Here is a 23,559-nt window from a genome sequence, read left to right as displayed (position 1 = left end):
TGACTTTTCTTTGTGTATTTGATAATAATGGACACACAAATGCATTATCTACGCATTATCCAAGGTTAGACAGGTAGACATAGAGTCTGAGAACTGATATAACATCGTGTTCTGCAAGTGTGTGACGCTGCAAATCAGGTTTCTCTTGGACAAAAAGGTGCTTGGCCTCAGTGGGACTAAACTGTTTACAGGTCCAATAACGAAATAGTATATTACTTATAAGCACATAGGACAATTAAAATAGTAAATAGGAGAGAAATGCATAACTGTTACAATTTGCACTCCTCAGCATTCGCTCATCATAAAGAAAAACAATTTGTATTCAATTCAACCCTTAAATATATTCACTATCAAATACACACATATTATATGTCTTAACATATAAAGGCCTTTGAAGTGCTCAGAGACTATCATATTCATACTAGAACTGATACGAGTACTATATTGATGGTAAAACAAAATAAGTTGTTATTGTAATGTAGAAAATTACAACAAATAGTACATAGAAAGGGAATAATACATCGAATGACTTTTGGGATATCTTAACTAGTGTAGAGCTTGTGTTATCAATCAAGACTCAGCCGAACCATAACTTAAACTTACCAATTGTTAAACATCTGCCTTGATGTAACAAAGACTAATAGAAAGCACAAAATCTGTTTGTCTGTTGAAAAATTAATGTTACCCATTGGGAAGACGGATATTGTTATGCGCTCTTTTAACCAATGCATCATATTCAACAGGGCATATTTTGCAATTAATCATAGAAATGTAATAGCTAAATTGTCCCACGACAAACGGATATGGATGAAGTCTGTGCAGTGCATTCTCAATCAGGATAAAGAAAACAAAAAAATATATCAGTTTCAGAGGAACATCACAGAATCCACCTGGTGGGGGACGTGTACAGATGTCTGCTCTTTGCTGCCTCGTCTCCCATCAGAGAGCCCTGGTGCCTCATCCCAAAAAGCAGCTGTTTGCAACCAGTCGGTATTACCATTGAGACGACACGCTCACACGCACAAAGTCTCTGGGCAAGGCTTCAAACACATCTTCACCGGGAGGCCGGTTTTTACACCGAATACTGGAAACCGGCCATTTAATCAACTTCTTGGACCACCCAAATGACATGAACACACATGCTAAACACAGATCTGAATGGAGATTGGAATGGAGGCGTTGTGGATGGTGTTTGTGGATCACGGGCCCTGCTGGAGGCATAAAGGCCTGCCAACTGCCACCGGCCTTAGACGGTGATCTGACATTATAATGCATGTTCAGACCGCTGAGTGTACTGGTGTGTGTGTGTGTGTGTGTGTGTGTGTGTGTGTGTGTGTGTGTGTGTGTGTGTGTGTGTGCATGTGTGTGTGTACGTGTGTGTCATGAGTGTGTTTGTGTACGTTATGTGTGTGGGTGTGTGTATAATGGGTGCATGTGTCATGTGTTTGCATGTGTGTGTGTCGTATTTTTGCCTTTGTATGCATATTTGTGCATGCGTTCATGCGGACAGTGACAGTCATGCACATCCAGAGAGATCAGGCATTCTGTATCATGGCCTTGACTGAGTTTTTGAATTTATGTTGAAGATATTCCCCCAGCCACTCAAGGCTTAGACTTAGCAGAAACTCATTGCTCAACACAATGCAATAATTTACACATTACAATGTGTAATGTTTCTGCACAGCTGTGTGTAAGTGTGTAAGTGTGTGTGTGTGTGTTGTGTGTGTGTGTGTGTGTGTGTGTGTGTGTGTGTGTGTGTGTGTGTGTGTGTGTGTGTGTGTGTGTGTGTGTGTCTGTGTGTGTGTGTTCCAAACCTCAGAGCTAAACATGCAAACCTCAGACTTAAATCTTTTGAATTTGCATACATTTTCTTTTTATTCTGTTGGGGCATGTTACAGGGAGATTATTGTGAGAGGGATATCATTTGGCATTGGGCATTCAGCTGAAAAAGAAAAGGAAGAGGAACAAAAAAACTAAAATGGATACAATCTCTCAAGATTTGATGATTCAAGATACACAAAAAGGGAGAAGAGGCTTTAGCCCTTCAGCCCCTTACTAAAATTAGTATTACTTATATTATTATTAGTAGTAACGGTATTGTAATAACGGTAGTAGCGTTGTTATGAATACTAGTATTATTATTAAGTTCATCTGCTACAGGAACCAGCAGCCGTGCTGGTTCCTGCGGCTCCGTGATCACATCCGGTACATGCGACACACTCACACATGTTAGCTGCTCCAGCTGTCAGGGCAAGGCGTATGAATGAGAAGGAACTGCAGGCAATCACGGTCCTCTGAATTGAAATCCTTCGCTCAAGATGGTAAGTCACTCTTGATAGAGTACAGCTACCATGCCAACCATAAAGGTGTAGCAAGCCTATTTAAAAGCAGAAAGCTACCTTTTCACAAAATGCTACAACGAAGTCGCTAACGCTAGCCAGCTAACTTGCTCCTGCAGAAACGTTCGCAGCTCCTATTGGTCATCTAAATTTAGCACGTAAAGCAACTGTCTTAACTTCCATTCAAATGCGGACCGACGCTTTCTAACATGTCTGCAGACCGGGTTCTTTCGTTATTTCATCATTAGCATGCGTTCTGTTTATTCTCGCCTCAATCAGAGGTAATCCCTCTCGTCAAAGGAGCAAAGTGTTGTCGCTATCAACACAGCTGACTGGTTCCCACAGCTGTGCCAGAGCGTGACATGTGTGTGTCTTGTGGTTGAGATCACTCTTAATGAAACATTTGCTAATGCACCTCGTTAGTATATACTACTAACAACTATGCAACTATCCATTGCAAACATAAGATTTACCAACCATGTTTGTTGATGAAATTAAAAGCCATTTTGGTGTATTCTCATTTGATAGGCACTCATGGGGATTCAGCTGGTGGTCAGCTTGCTGGCTGCCAGTATTATGCAGAGAATGGCACCCCATTGCTCCTTTGCCCGCTGGCTTCTTTGTAACGGCAGGTAATGTCTCTCTCTTTGTCTCTCTGTCTTTCTCTCTCTGTCTGTGTCTCTGTCTCGATACCTCTATCTATCTATTGATAAACATTATATACCGATATACATATATCGATAGATATATACAGAAATCAACAAGGGATTCATACACACATTTCTACTGCAGTGTTAAAAGCAAAAGTCACTGTTCTGTGTCTTCCAGTTTGTTCCGGTTCAAACACCCTTCGGAAGGGGAGTTGTGTGCGCTGGCTGGGAAGCTCATTCCCAAGCCCAGCAAGAGAGACAGGTGAGGCCCGGGGGGAAGGGAGAAACCACATCCATGTGTTGCAGTAGCACAGCCTTCTTCAAGTGTGTCACTACTCACATGTGGTCATTGAAATATCTGCTGCTGTTTTGGTTTCCTCAGTGAAAGTTTTCCCAAGAGCCGTCTTTTACCCAACAAACTTTAAACTAACAAACTTTTGTCTGCTTTAGGAGACAGAATGGGGAGAATAAACCTCTCACGGTGCCAAAAGACATCGACCTTCACCTGGACAAAACTCCTGTCAATGCCCTTGACGCGCTTGGTTAGCAAAACAAACACTCCTACCCTGCACCATGTGACCTTCAGACTCGATGGGAGCCCTGCACTTTGCTGTGACTCCCTGCCCTCAATCCCCTTCAGAACTGACTTCCTTGTCTGACCCTTTTTGTTTCTAGTGTTGCGTTTTTTCCTGGAGTACCAGTGGTTGATAGACTTTGCCTTGTATGCGGCTGGGGTGTTCCTGTTCACCGAGATCTATGGTACCGTGGTGGACACCAGCAAAGAGGTCAACATCGGGGCCATCTGGTGTGTCCTCACCGTGCTGTTTTCCCTGTATCCTTTAAACCTACAGTCCTTCTGTTTCTTCTTCGCCCCAATCTATATAAATTAACATTGTAATGTTAATATAATGTTCGTAATAATATATTGCATAACATTATAATGTTGCTGAATAGGAGTACGACATTAGCGCTTGGTGTGAAAAAGAATGATGAAGGGAGTCACACAGATAGCATTAATATTTGTTAATATAAAAGTTGAAAAGGTGGAGATATCCTGGAGGTTATCATCAGTGCTATCGATCTAAAGAGTGTCCTAAATGGTCACATACGTTTGTATAAAGTCCAATTGAAGTCAAACAGACCTCACTAAGTACCAAACTCACTTCTGGTGGTACAAAAAAACCCCATAAAATCAGCGTATAAAACATGAACTAAAACCATGTGTGTGCGTGGATGCAGTACCTCCAGGGTGAGTTTGACCTTAACCGCCAGGCGCCAGGCGGTCTCTGCACACCCTGATGAGCCACTACTTCCGCTCGGACGAGGGCGGGGAGCGCTCGGTGTGCCTGGCCTTCGGCTTCCTGTCCCTGCTGGTGGCCATGCTGGTGCTGGTGGTGCGCGAGGACTACCTGGAGTTCGGCCTGGACTCGGGCTTCGCCAGCGCCTTCGACAACCTGGAGGTGTTCGCCAAGCAGCAGGGCTATGCCGACTGGTCGTGAGTACATCCTCAACGTTTGGTCCACCAGCTACCGCAAAAGACTCAAAAGAGTCGCCCGTTCAGAGGCACACTGGACTCTGCAAAGCCTAACCCCTCCCATCCCTCCTACTTACTGTATGTTGTGCGTCCTGGCACTTAATGTACACACTTATTGTATGTAGTACTTAGTTATAGTACTTAGTTGCACTTAGCATCTTATCCTAGCTTTGTTGTATACGGGGAATGGGTTAACCTAGTGATTGTTAGTGCTTTGCACTTGGTTATATGAACATCTTTACTGCACCGACAGCGATATAATGTTTTACCTTCTTCTGAAATCTGCTTAATGCCTGAAAAGTAAATGGTCCAAATTCTCGATACAGGGTGGGTAGCAATTGGGTTGGTTAGCAAAATTCATTGACGGTTCCTCCGCATCACTCTACATTCCCATTTCACAAAGACATACTAAGAAAATATAACAATTAAGGAAATTGTATTGACGCCTAATGCTCTTTAATTTTTTTCTCCCACCAGAATCCCTGTAACCAAACTCACAGTGAAGCTTGGTTTGGCTGCTATCTGTGCCTTCATTGGTGCTCTGTTGGCCTTCCCTGGACTCCGATTGGCTCAGACTCATTTGGACGCTGTCCAGCTTTACTCAAACCGCCCCCTCATCCAGTAAGAACCCAGCAGCTGACTGTTTACTCAAGTGGCACTGCGTTCTGATGATCTCAGGATTCAAGAACTTCTGATTTGGAAATGAGCAACACAACAGTCACTTCAGTTGGAATTGAAACTTAAGTAAAACTAAAGAGTACAACTTTTTGTTTTCCTAACCCTAAATCTGAAAATCATGATGGCAAAATAATAAGTAGCCCTGATATCCCCATGGTTGATGAGAGCACATCGTTGGGGTGCTTTAATCAGATTTAAGAAAATTAACTTTTTTGTGTCTGCATTTTTGCATGACATTACTGAACGCAGCATTGTGTTACATGTCCTATTTAACATCCCCATTACTTCCTGTAGGATGTGTCTGCATATAGGTTTCCTGTCGCCTGTGATCATCGTTCTTCTGTGGATCAAACCCATCGCCAGAGACTTCCTGGCCAACGCACCGATGGGGAAGACGTCCATCACACTGTAAGTCATCACACATACAGGACCCACTGTTAAGCCTCTGCTAGGGAGGATCAACCATGTTCATTCAACAGCATCGTTGGCATCGTACTAACCATACACTTTAGTTTAGAAGTTGTATTGAGCAGGAACACATACATTGTACATTGTTTCACACTAAATATAAAATAGATGCCATTAATACAGGTTTATAGTCAAGACTAATTAGCAACCCCTGTCCCTGGTTAGGCCTTTGCTAAAAGTTTTAGGCCTAACCAGGAGAGACTTTCCTGTGCAGCTCGAGCTGATCTTGTGTGCTGTCGCCCCTCTCTCTCTCTCTCTCTCTCTCTCTCAGGGTGTCCAGTGAGGCCTTCGACAGCGTGCGTCTGTGGGTCATCGTGACCCTGTGTGTGATTCGCCTGCTGCTGACGCGCTACCACCTGCAGGCCTACCTCAACCTGGCCCAGAAGTGGGTGGAGCAAATGAAGAAGGAGGCGGGCCGCATCGCCACCATCGACATCCAGAGGAAGGTCTGTAGCGGCCGTCACTGTGTTAACATGAAGGAGTGAGGTCACGCCACCAGGTGTGGGTGTGATAAGCCGTTGCAAGCCGTTTGAAAGTCTCCCCCCTTCCCTATGCCTTAGTGACGTCATAAGTGGGCGTGTCCACCTAGATGTATGATGGAGAGATAAGCAGTGTTTGCTACAGTCCGCAGATCTATCCAGACGCGAAAAATCATAAAAATGACCCGATCAATGCGTTTGCTCTCAGGTGACCCGCGTGTCCTGCTACCTGACGGTGGTCACCCTGCAGTACCTCATCCCCATCCTGATCATACTCTTCTCCACGCTGGCCTTCAAGGCCCTGGGTAAGACCGGCCGCTCCCCTCCAACCCCTCACACCCACCATCAGACTGTCGCATGACAGTCTGATATCGATGTCGTGGAAATATCCTATTTCGGAAAATTGTCGTTTGTGTATACGAGGGAAGATACAATATTATAGAGGACACGTACATTTTAAAGCCCTCCCCTATCAAAGAGGTCGGAGCTTTACTCGTAATCTCTTATCAAAGCGTACATGCCACAAGTGTATTGTGAAGGTCTCAACCTCCTTTCTACCTGAACCAACCATTGCTCTGGTCGGTCCCCCCCCCCCCCTCCCCTCCCCCAGGCGAGTTCTCCTGGGGGCTGTACCCCGACCAGACCCCCGGGGTCACGCCCGCCCTCTTCATCCCCACCCCCGCCCCCGTGCTGCCGGTGGTGGGGCTGGAGGACGACGAGGACGGGGCCGAGGACCCGGAGGAGGACGTCCAGGCCACGGTGGCCCGGCTGACGGAGGCCTTCGCCGCGCTGCGCGCGGTGCTCACGCCCCTCTTCTTCAGAGGCTTCTTCGCCTTCCTCACCTGGTGGACGGCCGCCTGCCAGGTCATCAGCTCCCTGTTCGGCATCTACTTCCACCAGTACCTCATGCAGAACTGAGGAGCCCCCACCCCCCCGGAGGGACACGCCCCCCGGAGGACACGCCCCCACTAGAGGACTCGCCCCCGGGAGCGCTCGCAGCTGTGTGTGTGTGTGTGTGTGTGTGTGTGTGTGTGTGCCTCGTTGGCATGTCCCGGACACACTGGCTTTTGGTTTCCCTTCAGCCCCTGGGTTCACCAGCGAGGATTAACCGTAGAGAAAAGGTTGTTTCCGCTAATAGGAGCTTGGAGCGGCATGTTTATGTTTGAGATATACCTATGCCAGTGTTAGCCGACCGCTAACCGTTAGCTGCTGCGTAGAGATTTAGCGTGTGGCAAAGTAAGATGTCCTACTTTGCCTCCTTTGTACATTTTAAAAGTCTATTTTTGAGGGATCTCGTGTCCCGATATGACACCGATTTCATGAGTGCTCAAAAGCTTTTAGTTTAGGTTGTGTTGCTGTACCACTAATCACGAAGCAGCCATCAGATTTCAGTCACAGCCCGCGCCGTCACACACAGCAGACCACAGCAGGAGTCTGATTGAAACGGTGGATGTGGCTGTCCTATTAATCCAAGCTACTAAATATCATTTTTTGCCTAATAACAAAAGTATTACGAAGCAAATGGGCCTGTCCAATGCAAGGGTTTTCTCTTTGACTTCTTAAGTGCCTGGGATCTCAGGGATTCTAAATGATGTTAGGTTACCGCCGTCCTTTCTGTGTCATATCGTTTAGGAATGAAAGGTCTCAAGTGTTTTTGTCTCCTTAAACCCATTCGCTCAGCCTATTTGATGCGTTGTTTTGCTACCTTTTTACGTTTTTGATTGGCACACGTTTTACTTTTAAATGTGTATTGCAACACACTCCCTAAACAGAATTATTTCTTATAAATCGGTCAACTGATATGGCTGATATGGATTTAAAAATGGAGTAAATGGTTTATTTATATATTTATAGTGCCGCAAATAACCTTTTTGTTATTTTCAAATGCTACTGGATATCATTTTGCGGTACATTTGCGTGTTCTGTTTGATTCGTTTCTGTGAGATTTTTCTCTTGACTGAGAAGGAATGTTAGTCAAATCATGTTAATCTGTGACGGGAAAATAAACACTTTTACATCAACTTAAGAGTTTTTTTAAGTGTGCGCGTGTGTGTGTGCTTTTGGCTGTAAACACATTTGTGACGTTTTGTATGATTTGTTTTTATTTTTGTGTGACTTAAATAAAGTATTTACTAGTATTTTCCCATCTCGTGGCTTGTGTCTGGTCTGGGGTCTAGCGTGGGAACCATGAATGATGATGAAGGGGCTTTCTTCCCTCATCGCCGCCACTTCATTGGACAAAAGACGCATGCATGACAATAGTGTCTGGCCGTCGCTCTGGGCCGTGGTCTCAGACCAGCAGCCGTTGGTTCCCCTCTTCTGATAATTGCTCTGAACTCATTGCCTCTCTGAGACATTTGGGGAGCAGGTCCAAGCTTAAGATGGTGATGGATTGTAATTTCCGATCCACCAACCCCTCCCCCCAAAAAGTGGACGCCAGAATCTGTAGACACAGGTTTCATAGCCAACTATTGGTCTGACTTCAAAGCAGTTTTAAACGAGACCTTAAAAATGCTTTGACGTATAACAATGCATTGAATTCATCAGCAGCTAGTCAACATAACAGAACAACCCTGAAATAAGAACCAAATCTGACAATCATCTTTCCAAGGTTTGCAAGCCTGAGCATGTTGTCTTCAGTTCAAGTCCCGTTTTATGTGGCAGTTGGAAGATGACATTTTAAACAAGGCAAGGTGGGGTCTTTGCCTGACATAGCTAACATTATGTACAATTAATGATATTGTTTGACTTCCAGGATCAAACATAACCCAAGTAATAGAGAATATATCACTACGGCTAAATAGAAGTTAGGAGATGTAATGCACTACCAATTTAGTACAAAAGACTGCTGGCAAAGTCTAACAACAATCTGCAGAGAAATTAAAAATACTTGTACAGCGACAATCGATATGTGGTTCTGTTGCAGATTTAATAGGTTTTTCTGACGTTTCTTTTTGAATGGCAATGTACAATGACTGTAATATTCTACCTTTAGATAGAAAAAAACTAATTTATTTAGACATGAAACTGTTAAACGCTTTCTGTAAATCAGTATTTTTCTGTGAACCAACCTGCCTCAAATGACCATAAAGAAAAAATGGAGCTTTGTGCAATGCAGAAACAATGTGTGAATGTATTGTTTTAAAGCTCAGACTCTCTGGTTGTGGGAGACACTCTGGCCTAATTAAGTGGAGGGTGACAGCGCTGACCCATCCATTAAATCTCATGAATCATGTGTACCCACACTGGAGGCCCGAGGCCAGCCCAGTCTGCGCTGTGGTCTGCAGCCGGCAAGGGAAACATACCACCAGGCAGTCTCTATGGGGACGTGTGAGAGGGAGACATAGGGGGAGAGAGAGAGAGAGAGAGAGAGAGAGAGAGAGAGAGAGAGAGAGAAAGAGAGAGAGTGTGTGTGTGTGTGTGTGTGTGTGTGTGTGTGTGTGTGTGTGTGTGTGTGTGTGTGTGTGTGTGTGTGTGTGTGTGTGTGTGTGTGATGTGGACGCCAGACATGGCCTCCTAGACTGGACCTCTAGCCCCCAGGGGACCAGACCAGACGTGACCCCTGTGGGACCTTCTCCACATTTACGGCTGAAGGGCCACCGTCTGAGGGCCCCTGTCTGAGGGCCCCTGTCTGAGTGGGAGTCCTGGTTCCGGTTTCAAAGTGTATCCTCATTGGTTTGTCAAGGTTTAACGGAACCAAACAAAATGGAGGAACGTTTTCAGCAAAATTATCCACCGGTGAGACACCCTTCTGTGATGAACGACAAATGGTAGTTAGTAAGAAAGCGGAATATGATGGCATGAAATAAGTCCAGCATTTTTGAAGAGACCGAGGTTTTTAAGTGGCTGATGTTTGTTCCTGTGTAGCCTAGTGTGTTCAAAATAAAAAAAAAAGATCCAAACAGTAGGTAGGCATTTTAGCAGTCTAAAAGATGCATTATAAAGTAGACCACTGAATCACAAACATCAGCCAAAACAAGTGTACGAATCAAACACCGTTTATTTTAAAGAAGGCACAACATAATTACACTTCAAAATCCCTTTCAAGGATTGCAAATCCTTTTTAGCTTCAAGTCTGACTTGTCGAGGTTTCAGCGCTCTACACATCCGAATCCAAGTTAAACATTGTTGTTCATGCAGAAATCAAATAAAGTGTTCTTTAGTCTATCAAGTCTTCTTGATAGTATCTGGTTGAAATGTATTTTCCTAGGTCCTTCTGTCAAGGTAGAACTGCACACACGATCAAGGCCATATTTTCTGTTCCCGTTTTCTCCTTTCAGCAAGCATAACATAAACTAGGCCGCCCCCGTGTGGGCAACGTACGTAAATTAAATTGTTTTAGAATAATAAGAATTAATTTCAAAAGGCTCTCTTGGTAAAATCAAGCTGAAGAAATAATAATCACAGGCTCACACAGTTACATACAAACTCATTGGGAAAATTAAGATCTTTTATTGACCAAACTAGCGCATATCGTAATGCATCACATGATATCATGTTTTGAGATCTGTTCATTATAAAACCAAAAAACAAAATATCTAATTTTTTCACCCAAAACAAAAAGACACACACCTCTAGCATAGCATATATTGAGATAAAAGACAATTAAAGCTGTAGCTAGTTAAAAATAATCATATATCATTAAGGGGCTTGGCAAAATCAATAAAGGGCAAACATTTGTAAGTCAAATACATTCATTGTATCAAATTGAACACAAAATATACAAATCAATATACATGTGACCAGATATGTATATATTATCAATGCTTTAGTTGTACACAAATAACCTTTTAATTGAAAGGGGAAAATTAAAAATAAAAACCATCTGGATGACATATCAACAAACAAAAAAGGTCTGATTAAGCTTAATAAAGGCACTTTTATCTTAATTCTCCAAATACAAACTGTAATCAATGTCCACGTTTTCTATCATTATAGTTGTTTGTTTGAAGTAAAAAGAACTTAAGGCGTGTAAACTATAAATAGATGAGACTCATCAAACTATATATAGATGACCAGGATCCAGCGACTGATCATTTATCTCATTCTGGTTTCCACTCTACCTCCCGGTCGTTTTCTACTTATTGTTTTGAATCAGTGTTTGAATGGCCACAGCATAAAAAGCTTTCTCCTTGTTTTTATTTGATCTAACAACGCATAAACCAAAACATCCCCCGGGTTTGGCTTTGCTGTTCCTGTGGTGCTCGCAATATAAGTTGTATATAAAAAGAAAATACAATGAATTTTGACTCATAAAACCCGAAGCCAAACCAAACAAAAACACTTGCTTCCATGCATCACCTCAGGGTTAATCAGAGATGCACTTAAAGTTGTTTATGAACCAGCAGAGACCTGCTCTACATCAGAGGACACACAGAGACTCTTAACCATGGGATCTATATTCCCTGTGCGTGTGTGCGTGTGTGTGTGTGTGTGTGTGTGTGTGTGTGTGTGCGTGCGTGTGCTTCTGCGTGCGTGAGTGTGTGTGCGTGTGTGTGTGTGCGTGCGTGTGCTTCTGCGTGCGTGAGTGTGTGTGTGTGTGTGTGTGTGTGTGTGTGTGTGTGTGTGTGTGTGTGTGTGTGTGTGTGTGTGCGTGTGTGTGTGTGTGCGCATGTGCATGTGCGTGTGTTTGTGTGTGCTTCAGACCTGGGCCGAATGCGATGGTGATGTTTCCTACGGCCGCCGCTATCTCGGCCAGCCGTCCGTGGTCACTAATTGCCTGGGAAACGGCATCTCTTTCCCCTCGTCTCCCAGTTGCCGGCCGACCTCGGGGTATCCACCTCTGGGAAATTCTTTTCCGTCGCCGGCCCCGTAGGCCTCCGGCGGGCTGTGGCAGGCGGAGCCGCCCGCGGGGGACGGCTGCCTGAAGTGGTGCTGGAGGGCCGGAGAGGTGGGGGAGGAGGAGCTGTGCTCCGGAGAGGTGCGCTCCGACTTGATGCTGAGGTTCAGGGAGAGCAAAGGGGGGGAGGTCTGGACGGAGGTCTGGGAGGGGAAGTAGCACCCTCCGTCCGAGAGTCTGGGAAGGATACACATAACAGTTGATGTTGATTCAAGGAAAAGGATGGCTTTAAAGCTGGATGGTCTGGTGTGAGCGTCTCGCTGCTATAAATAGTGAACTTGATCACTTGATTTCTGCCTCATTCACTCGGACTCCTGTATCAGCCTGATTTATATCGCCCCCTATAGGTCACCTAGTAAATCTATGCCTCAACAGGCCATCTGGTGGTCGCATGCTTCCATAGCATAGCAATACCCTGGGAGTGTGCACCAAACCCAACACCCAGTGTTAAAGCCAGGCTCCACCACCCCAGCAAGACAGGACCACTGTCAGAGCAAAATACCCTTCATCACAAAATGATAATAATCCATAATGTCACACAATACCTAATGCAACCCACAGAGGGAGACAGGGTTCCCCAGGGGCACGCAGATGCAAATGAACATATTTTTTTTCCACGTATCTGTTTTCTACATGGTTTCGATATGTTTTCTACATGTTTTCCTTATATCTTCTACATGTTTTCTACATGTTTTCTACATGTTTTCTATATTTTATAAATACGTTTTCTGCACCTCTTCTCCGGGGTATTCCGAGCTCTTACCCTGGGCTGATGTGGAGCCCTGATGGCTCTTGCAGGGGCTGCTGCATGCTCTGCCAGCCGTGCATGGTCCCCCGCTGCAGACTCGCGGGGTGGGGGAACCCGCTGGGGCTGTACTCTGGGGGAGCACACGGCACAGGCAAAAGATCAGCACCCGCCGCAAGCAAGCACCCGCTTCTTCTGACGACATCGGTGTTACAATACACCGTCTCGTCGAACCCCGGCCGTTTTGACGTTTTGAACGGACTCTGGAGCTGAGAGGGGGGGCGTGGGCGGACGTACCGGTCTGCATGGCGGACGGTCCGGGGGAGGGGAGACCGTACGCACCCAGGCTGTGGCCCAGCAGCCCTGCCTTGCCCATGGACACCATGGAGTTGCCGGCATGCAAGCCCTGGTACAAGAAGCCTCTCTGAAAGGAAATTGGAGAAGAAGAAGAACAACAACAACAGTTCAAGAATTAAATTAGACTTTATATTAATGAAAGAAATGTAAAGGCTTCACAAAGCGGGAGCATATAATAAACGCAACACTAAGAATACAATAAATGCAGCACAAAATGTATTGGTTGAGGTAGAATCTATGGGAGTTATTCATGATAGAGCTGTGCAAATGGTATCACGGCAGTCGGGCACAACGAGAGCTGCGCCTAAGCTTCAAATGCAAAGTAAACACGGCGGGATGTGCAGGAGGAGGACGAGGAGAAGGAATAGGAACTCAGTCAGGGAGGAGGGGTTTGAAGAAGAGCTGCATTTAACCCTGTTAGAAGGGACATAATGTATGATGTGGCTATGGTAAGGTATGTATTTTGAACGGTCTGACCATAAGCACTATCCTTGGGCCTGGATATAGTATAGATAGTGGCGTGTGTGTTGGACTCCCAGACTCTCCAAAGAGGTCCTGGGTTCGATTCCCCCAGTGCCTGCAGCCTACTTCTAGGCTATCCTTGAGTACGACGAACCCAAAGGCCCTTAATGTTCCTTAATGCCCTATGAATTGATGTATCTGAAAGAACTCAATCCAGATTCTCTTTGGACAACAGCATCGACCAAAACGGTATAAATAGTCCCGTCGGCCTTCAGACGCAGAAGACCTTAGGTGTTGTTGTTTTTTTGCCAGCTGTGAGGGTCTCACCGACGAGCTGAGGTTTGTGCAAGCCCCGCCCATGTTTCCCAGGCCGCTGCCGCCACCGCCGCCGACGTCACCGCGGGCACCCTCTCCCAGGTGCACCTGGGGGGGGGGCGTCTTGGGCTCCCGGGGCCTGGCCTGCAGGTTGCCATGGGAGAACACATGGGAGTAGCCCCCACCTACAGATGAGAGGAGGGAGGCAGGAAGTGAGAGACGAGCCTGTGGTTACCAGGACGTTTGTTTCCCTTCTCTCTTTTGCACGGTGCACACTCACACACACACACACACACACACACACACACACACACACACACACACACACACAAGCACACACACACACACCGCCCTCCCGTCTCTCCCTCCATCTGCAGCGAAACACGACTTCTCCTTTTGGGCTGACCGTCAGATCTCATCTCTGTTGGACAGCTGGCGTTTCGTTCGCTAGTTCAATATTAGTATTGTAGCTACAATAATATTCATTTAGTGGAGTAGATGATCAAATGATTTGAGGAGCTGAACAAACGCGCCTGGGATTGAACACACGGAAAGTACAAAGCAAAAATGCGCCAATAAAGAAGCCATTGAGAAGACCACACTGTTTCTTATCTATGGCTGCTAAGAGTCAAATGACCATAGCTTCAGGCCACACCACACTTCTACTTATAGTTATAGTGAGGAGAGGCGCTGTAGCAGGTGCTATACAGTTCTGTGCAAAAACCACAGAACTGATTGCTGAGTAGGTTTCACAAAACCCCAAGCCCAAAATGCCCAACAAACACACACAGACAGACACACACAGACAGAGACACACACACACACACACACACACACACACACACACACACACGTAGATCCTGTGAGTTAACAGCTTGCTTATCAGTTCATGCAGATATCTATTTCTCTATTTCTCATTGACCTCACATTTCAAATGCCCCTAAATCTTAGTTTCCAAAAATGTAAAGTTCTATCATTTGGGAATTCATTATTTTTTTAATGCCTTAGCAGTAATGTCATAGAGACTCCTTGAGAGTGTTGCACCATTGTGCATGCAATCATTTTTCATGTAATCTTTAGTTCTTCAGATTAAAACTGACTGTATGGGATGGACCCTCCTGCGTGGGAGGGTCCTCTCTGCTGGTTCTCACCTGGTTGGGGGGCCATGAAGGGGGTGTGTGGGTGGGGGCCGGCGGAGGTGGGCCTGGGCCCCAGGGGCTTGAAGTCTTGGGGTCTGTGGGACAGGCCCATGCTGGAGGCGTTGGAGAAGCCGTTCTCACAGCCTCCCGACAACAGGAACTGGGACTCCTGAGTGAGCAGGGAGGGGGACTGGGAACACCAAACAAACCAGTAAGCCTACTTTGACTTGGATTGAGTATGGTTAACAACATGGCAGGTGCTCTCTAGGATTCAGGAGCTATTTAGACTGAGGTGAACAGAGCCCATATGGATCGAAACATATGTATGCATTATTTATAAGTAATAAAAGCTTCTTCCCATTTGTGGCGTTCAAAAGTGTGTGTCTGTGTTAGTGTGCACGCTCACGAATGTGTGTGTGTGCGCTCGCGAGCGTGTATGTTTTTGTGTGCATGTGGCATTTCTTTTTTGCAGAAGTGTGTTTTGACTCACAAAGTAGCGCTGGCGTGACACAGAGAGGTCCATGCCTTCGCTCAGGGGGTATTTCTCTGCGAGGGCCGATGCCGCCTGCACGCTCTCCTCGCTCTCAAGCTCCGCCGCCTCCAGGCCCAGGCCTTTCCGACGCAGCGTCTGTCGCGGGGGGGCATCAACAGAACAACGTTTACAGACACACCACACAGGACGGGCCGGTGGAGCGCCGGCTGAAGGCAGGGGTTGGGCTGCAGAGTAGCTGCTTCTACCAGAATGATAAGGTGTATCGATTGATTGTTCAGAGTTTACCTCAACACTTTATAGCCACCCCCTCCCATCCCTCCCACTTATTGTGTCTGGTTCGTCCTGGCACTTAATGTACCCACTTATTGTTTGTCGTACTTTACAGTTAGTGATAGTTATAAGAGTTTGTTGTGCAGCATCTTATCTTAGCTTTTTGTTGTATACATGGAATGGGTTAACAGTGCTTTGCACTTGGTTCTGTGAACATCCTTACTGTACCGACAGCGATATATATTGTTTCTCTTTCTTCTGGCAAATGTGCTTTTTGTAAGTTGCTTTGGATAAAAGCGTCTGCCAAATGCCCTAAACGTAAATGTAATCGATTAATAACTGTTTGAACATGAGCTTCACGTTGGTTGCACCATCGTAATCTACACAACACATCACAAAAAGGATTGAACAGACCATCGACATCCACTCGATTCAGCAATGCATGTTCATTTGTCAATTCAAGTCCATTCAAGTATTCCCACTTATTTATGGAGGTCTAAGTGGCTTCCGGAGGCCAGGGGTCAGGCTCCACTGGGCCCGGGCTGAAGGCTGTTTGAGAAAGGCTGGTAAGCGGCTAACGGGTGTTCCTCTCCCCGCTGAAAGCTTTCGCCTCTGAACGCCACGTCCATCAAAGGTGTCCGTGTGCAAGAGGCCTGCCCCCCCGTCCTGTAAACCCCCTGATCCAAGACACGGGTTCCAATTCACTGCAAGTCGTGCCAGATAAGAGGTCATCCTAAAGGTCAGTAGTGGGTTATCAACCACAACATGGGGATTCTGTGTGGCTCCACTATTGCATGGATGGCATTAGGGTCAGGGGGTCAACCCGTGCTGGGATGGTCAGCAGTCATGGTCGCTTCGTAAGATGCTTTGATGCTTTAAAAGCATCCACCACAATGCATTTGTTTACACAGAGGTCGTTGTACCGTACAGAGGTCGCCGTATTTACTTTGCATTTGCATCTTAAGCGCGGCTCGTTTTGCCCGACTTCCATAATACCATTTGCACAGCTCTATTAAAGATAACTCCGATAGATTCTACCTCCTCAAACAATATATTTTGTGCTGCAATAATTATATTCTTAGTGTTTATTATATGCTCCCCCCTTTGTGAAGCGGTTGCCCTCCTCCTGTTGACATACATGCCTGCACATCGCTTCCATTAATATAAACGTTGTTCTGGAGGGCGGCTTTACCTCCATGATGTCTGTGTTGGTGCGACTCTCGTGAGGCTCGCTGTACTCAGTGTATTTCAGCAGCACCTTGTCCATGTCAGTGCTGGCGTACTGGAAGAGGCGGTTGGTGCTGTTGAAGATGATCAGGGCGATCTCGCAGTCGCACAGCACGCTCAGCTCGTACGCCTTCTTCATCAGGCCGAACTTGCGCTTGGTGAAGGTCACCTGCGGGCCAGAGGAAGGCGTCTGGCTCGTGAAGACGTCGCTCATAATAAAGGTTGATGTTAATTGTGTTATGATGTCGTCATACGTTGGGTTTCGTTGTATATATCTTTCTTGTAACTTTTTTTTGCATCCGATTTTTTACAAAAAACTACGGCAAAACATGATACAAATATTTGTCAATTTATTTTTCTCGTTAACTATGTATCTCTCTTAGGTTTATTAACTATTAGTTATAGTTTTACAACATCTGAGACACATCCCCCAACACTATTAAGAGAAGTATGAATATATATATATATATATATATATATATATATATATATAGATGGAGCTGACCATAAAAAGCAATCAATGTGGTGAGATGTGAAAAAAAGTCTGCATGGTGACTAAGGCCATAATGTTAATCAGGTAAGGTAATTAATAGATCCAATCATGAAAGACACTAGCTGTATTCATATAAAATATGACAATTAATGCTATGTTGAACTCAAATGTTAAGTGTAACAGTTGTGCTTCATGTGTGCCTACCTGTCTATTTCTCTGGTCCAAAATGCGAGAAATTTGAATTTTCTTTCGCCCCATCTTGTCAGGCTTTTAAACTATAAAGACTGTAAAAAGAGGTACAACAAAATTAACGGAAGTTGTTAGACATTATTATATTCAGTTATGCAAATATTTACTACTGCATTGAACATTCAGTCACATGAAAAATTTTCCTGGAATTTAAGGTCTTCTCCTTTGGGCCTATTTAGGGTAAACGTAATTATACATATGTTTAATTTCAGTTACTTGTTTTATCATTCTAGCTACAATCTTTAATGAAGATTGTCACTGTGTTTTATCTTACAATGTTACTTCATTTATAGCCATTACCAACACAGCACTGTTAATCTTCAATCATGCGTCATATTATAGTCACAAAAAAGAAAACATACACAAATGTGTAAAACGAAATTTCAAAATAAGTGCATTCTTCGCTTGGTCACTTCAGGCCCGGCCTCTCTCTCCCGGCTGGGGTTTATTTTTACCCCCCTGGAGCAGTGGGGTCTAAAGTTAGTTTGGCCCCCCATCCTTGCCAGCAGTCCTCACAGCCTAACGCTCTCGGCCCCTAGCACCACCCGCCACCCCCCTGCGCCGTCTGGGTTACCCCAAGGCCAGCACCGCCGCGGCTCAGAGCCACCCCACCCGGGCCCTCGGGGGACTTGGAGGGGTTGGGGGAGGCGGGGTTAAAAATACACACAGTAGCTCCTTTTAAAGGTAGAAGCAGCCATGTTGAAGAAAAAAATGTGAACTGAGTGTGTGTGAGTGCAGTGGAAGCGGGAAAAAAAATGTTTTGGTTTCTGAAAGACGACGGGAACGGTTGAAAGTTTAAGATAACCACCCACTCCTCTCCCATGTTTCAGCCAGGTCAGAGACACAGATATGTGGGTAAGGGGTAGTGTTGAGGCGGATGCAGTCATGTATGTACAAAAGAGCCTCATTTATTTGCCTTTGTAAGCCATTCACATGTCAGTGATTACGGAACGGCCCGTATGACACAATAAAGGAGAGACGGGAGCATGTAACGCCACAGAGATAGCGTTCAGCGGTTGGGCCTGCGGATAACCGGCCTCCCTGGAGGTGGGGATGCTAACGCGCTGGTTCTTGTACTCCATGACATGAAGTCAAGTACAACTCAATACAACTCACAAGTTAGGTGCACTTTCAATAGGAGGGCCAAATCAAATAGATATCTGAGATCTTTAGTTCCTTTAGCTGTTGGGTTTTTTAACAAGCTTTAGGCCTAGCTGCTATTGCACACACACTGTCAGGATGACATCTACTGTATGTTATATGTATTTATGTTTTTATGATTTTTATTTATTTTATGTTGTTTATCGGCTGTGTTGACTACTGTTTGCAAACTAAATGGCCCCAAATTGACAATAAAAACGATCCTATGAATAAAACAACGGAGGCTAATTTATGAACCTCTTCCTTTTTTCGGCCCTTCCTTGATTCTCTACATTCCCCGGGCAGTCTGAATGCTATAAGTCAAGTGGGGGTCTGACCGAACTGTGTGCACGGTATTCGAGACGGAGAGAGTTTTCTGTGGTTTTCCCCTCTTCCAAGGAGAACATCAGCGACCCGGGTCTATATTTAGCTCCCTGACCTACTCGTGGTGGCAGAGGAGAGGATGTCGCGCCCGTCTTCCCATGACCCCCAGAGTACCCGGCCACCCCCGGCCCACACTCGCCACACAGACATCTGGGCCCTTTCTACAGGATCCCCCCCCCCACATAGACTCTAGTTTTACCTTATAAAGTACTAATATTCCCCCATATTGGGCCCCCTCATACGAATGGTGCAAGGACAGCGTTGACTCTGTTAACATCCACAGGCGCACTCATAAACGAATGAAGTCATAAATCGTTGTTATGATTATTATGATCATTAGGAATTTGATTTTGATTATTGTTAGGATTGCTATTATTAGTAGAATAAGTAGTCGTTGTAGAAGCAGCATTATACTTAGGTATTCACAGTGTATCTGTGGATACTTTTTTTTTATAATTATTAAGTAGTAGTAGTATTATAAATTATTAAATGATTATATATAATATTACTATATTGCTAGATAATTGATCATTGTATTATTAATAATCGTTTCATTTCGTTTTAATTGAAAAAGGAGGCGTAGCTTGAACCATTTTCCGCGTCTGTTCCATGAAACGGCGGCATCGCTCGCTGACCGAGGTGAGAAAACGCACACATTCTGAATTTCACGCTACAAAGCACAAAGTGTTGGTCTTGAGGAGATGGAACTGGGAGATATGCACAAAAGAAAAACAGAAAAAAAAGGAGAAGACAAGTGCTGAAAGATCTTTATGTCTCTAATGGAGTTCCTTTCCCACACAAGCGAAACCAGCATCGCCATCAGCCAACAAGTCACTGTCTGGATACCAGGTCAGATATAGCTGCACTCCCAACCAATGGGCTTGCGTCAAGACTCTGCGGTTCTTGCGTTCCATCTTAACACAAAGAAGTAGCAGAGAACATACACAGTTGAGTTTGTCACAGGATATAACGCTGCGTCCATACGTCCACTGCTGCGTGCGATCCGTGAACAGAGACTATCAGGGGGACCTGACCTCTGGTCGCCCTGATACCCTCATCGTCTGCAGACCACCCCCTTCTCTCCCCTCTATCAGGCGTCGAGCCTCCCTGCACGTTGGGATCAAGACTGGCATCGATGGTAGAATCATAGCCACACATCCTGTAACAATGCAATCCTTGCACACATTCACACACCTCACCCACCGGGGCCTGCCGTTTCCATAGGGTAATACCTCCCCAGCCACCTGCGGGCCCCTTCCCAGAGGCTAGACGCTGGAAAAACCAAAACAGACACAAACAGTAGTGTGGCCACTTAAGGCAGAGATCCCCCGCTCGCCTTGTGATCTCTGAGGAGCCGGATCTTTCCCTGTATCCACCGGGGACGGCCCTGTGACAACACGTAGCGAGTGCTGCCACACAAACACAGGAGTTATGGGCGGTGTTGCTGCTAGTGAGAAGCCACAGAGATGTTTAGCCATTGCTACAGTTCTGTCAGGCTGACGTGTCGAGGCACGACACGACACCATCCACTGCGATGCTGCGGATTTGATACGTCCCCAGCACGGGTTGAATGTTGATGTTCTCCATTGGGAACACTGATCTAATGGATGACGTGTGGCCCGTCAATAAGACCCCCCTTTAAAATAGCTGTCCGCAGTAACATATTGTTTGATCCTGATTGCTTTATATTGTCAAACAACGTGATGTAATGGGGTACAAAAATGTGTTTTTGTAAATCGTGCGTCAATCAATGCAGCATTTCCTTTGATCAGTCATTATGTTTCTTGTGTCTTGTAAATATATGGATATGGATAAAAGTCCATCAAATGAAATACATGTTTTTAAATCTAAAGCCTGGATAAGATGAGTTTGTAGCAATGATGAAGCAGTATTAGCTAGTGGCAGATCTCTGGGGACATGGCCGTCACCTGACTAATGCTCAGTGCCGTTCAGTGTCTCATCACCTTTGTTCGCAGCAGAAATACAACCAAGACCTCCAGAGATGGAACATAATCATATCTGCATGAGCTACGTCATACTCTGGTACAGAAATTTGAACGTTTACACATCAACATTTTAGTTTCCTGTTTTTTAAAATAGGAGGACTTTACAAGAAACACGTACAGTGTAACACTACACCATATTACTTCAGAGTAAAATAGCCCAAAATATTATAATATATTACTATAAAATAAACTGTTGAGGATTTATTTGCTCACCCACCTTAACAGTCTTCGACAATTTAAATTCAGAAGAATGACTATGTGAGACTCCCTCTCTCTCTGTCTCTCTGTCAGACTCTCTCTCTGTCATTCTCTCTCTGTGTCTCTCTCATCCTCGAGGTCAGACAGTTCATGGTTTGCTGAGACTTTGAAGAGCAATGGTGTGTGGATATTTCTCTAATTTTAACAGGGGATAATTGAATTGCCCTCATATTTGTGATGGCGCCAGGGCCGCAACATAGACATGAGTGGAACACCTGATCATTCTATAAAAAGTAGGTTTTATTCAAGCGTCAAAGGACAATATACTGACGTTTCCCAGAATAAATCCAGCATTTCCCCGCATCAGACCCATTGTCTCTTGCGTGCATTTGTCGTCAAGACTATAGTCATAAATCTGTTTTGTTAATAGCTCCTTGATGATCTGGTAATGTACATGTTATTGACGTGGCACTCAGCCAAGCAAGTTGGCAAGCATGAATCATTTTAACTTACATTCCGGTCAATGGTCCCATTTGCTTATTTCATGCCTGCGTTATCTAGATGCCCTGTATGTTTTGTGTTTATGTATTCAGTTACTGACTCTATTTCAAAGTAAGCTGATCCACCACGATATGTCTGTCTGTCTGTCTGTCTGTCTGTCTGTCTGTCTGTCTGTCTGTCTGTCTGTCTGTCCGTATGTCTGTATGTCTGTCTGTATGTCTGCTTGTTCTCTGCCTCTTTGTTTTAAACTTGATAAAAAAAAATACAAACTAAAGTGAAACATTTATGCATGCATGTTGACATTGAGTAAAATAATTGCTTCTCTGAGAAGGAGCTGTCCTGTTGAGAGGGCAGACTATCTTAAAGCAATTCATGTTAGTGTCCGGTTCCCATTCTGATACACTTGCTGTGTCTGAGCCAAAATAGGCAATATTGTTGACTTGAGTGCGTATTTAGCACAATAAATTAAATGTTAAAAATACACTGCTTTGAGATATTTGCAGATAATTAATAAATTGCTGACGTCATTCAAAATAGTTTAGCTAAGAATAGCCAATCTGTCCCCAAGTTACCAAGCATCCTTGACTAAATTAACTTCAATGATGTGTTACTTTCAATAGCACATGCATGTTAACACCACGGAAAACAAAAAGTGAACAACCTTGACTTGACTTGATTCTAACACAATAAACTGCAATAGGTGACTGTAATAAACACAAAAAAATGGATCTCACCTGTAATTTGACGTGGATCCTCTGGTCTTTTTTATACTCAACTCTTCGTTTGTCTTATGGTCACACGAAAAGTATGAGGATCTCTTTTCCGATTGGTTTTCTCCCTACCGGTTCTCGTCTTTTTAATTGGACCCGTTAGTGAAAGATGAGGATATGTTCACCTGATGCGCGCGAGGGGTCGGAGCGCTCCTCTCTCCAAACGAGCGCGCGGCAGCAGCAGCAGCAACAGCTGGACTGCAGCCCAGTTCTAGAGCCCGCCTCCTCTGCCACGCCATTGGCTGTTACAGCGACACAACCGCCCGCCTCCATTCCAAACATCCACATATAGGGACTTTACATTCAAATATTCGGAGAAACGTTAAATTATTTAATTATTAAGTATTCTTTCTTAATATATTCACAGGAGGAATTTTATAGATACTGAAGTTCTCATTGAGGCTGTATCCGATACAGAAAGAAGATGAAACGTCCAAAAGTTGTTCATGATGAGGGCTTTCTTTCTTACTTTTTATGTAGGCATGTGCATCAAAAGTGTTCTTATTATTTAATTATTACAACCCAGAAACCGTTTGAGTTTGAGTGAAAACGGGTGTGCCATCAATGAGACAATATAAATGTTAAACATTATTGAAGCCTCATCAGCCTTCATAAGAAATGTATCTGAATGTTTAGATGGAATTGTGCTCTCAATATTGAAAAACTATTAAAAGATGTATCTGAAGATTGATCATATATATTGTTCATAGCCTAACATAATTCAGCCGATTAGGTGATATCATTTTGGGGAAAATAGAAAAATATTGGTGTACTTACAGACCACCAGTTCAAAGTGAACTGACCCAATCCGTTTTGGTACGAT

The 23,559-nt window shown here is 44.7% G+C and overlaps 2 protein-coding genes across 2 annotated transcripts; one reads left to right on the top strand and one right to left on the bottom strand.

Annotated features, from left to right (window-relative positions):
• Positions 1-2,211: 2,211 nt before the first annotated feature.
• tmem161a (transmembrane protein 161A) lies at positions 2,212-8,178 on the top strand. The gene is made up of 11 exons (XM_079740439.1): positions 2,212-2,321; positions 2,868-2,971; positions 3,168-3,251; positions 3,440-3,531; positions 3,665-3,821; positions 4,269-4,484; positions 5,001-5,144; positions 5,496-5,609; positions 5,941-6,115; positions 6,357-6,453; positions 6,759-8,178. Exons 1-11 carry the CDS (start codon positions 2,319-2,321, stop codon positions 7,064-7,066), a joined length of 1,494 nt encoding a protein of 497 aa, XP_079596565.1. The 5' UTR covers positions 2,212-2,318; the 3' UTR covers positions 7,067-8,178.
• Positions 8,179-11,833: 3,655 nt separating this feature from the next.
• On the bottom strand, positions 11,834-22,824 carry mef2b (myocyte enhancer factor 2b; the record flags this gene model as incomplete). Its single annotated transcript, XM_079740635.1, has 9 exons — positions 22,701-22,824; positions 17,693-17,772; positions 16,961-17,164; positions 15,496-15,633; positions 15,018-15,195; positions 13,879-14,051; positions 13,030-13,156; positions 12,751-12,865; positions 11,834-12,164 (listed from the first exon to the last, which is right to left on the bottom strand). The coding sequence occupies exons 2-9, from the start codon at positions 17,744-17,746 to the stop codon at positions 11,834-11,836; spliced, it is 1,320 nt and encodes a 439-aa protein (XP_079596761.1). The 5' UTR covers positions 17,747-17,772; positions 22,701-22,824.
• Between the last annotated feature and the right edge of the window lie 735 nt (positions 22,825-23,559).

The sequence above is a fragment of the Pollachius pollachius genome (assembly GCF_949987615.1).
Source record: "Pollachius pollachius genome assembly, chromosome: 7".
Taxonomy (NCBI): domain Eukaryota; kingdom Metazoa; phylum Chordata; class Actinopteri; order Gadiformes; family Gadidae; genus Pollachius; species Pollachius pollachius.
Note: the sequence above shows the minus strand (reverse complement) of the source record. Positions and strands in the feature narration are given on the sequence as shown.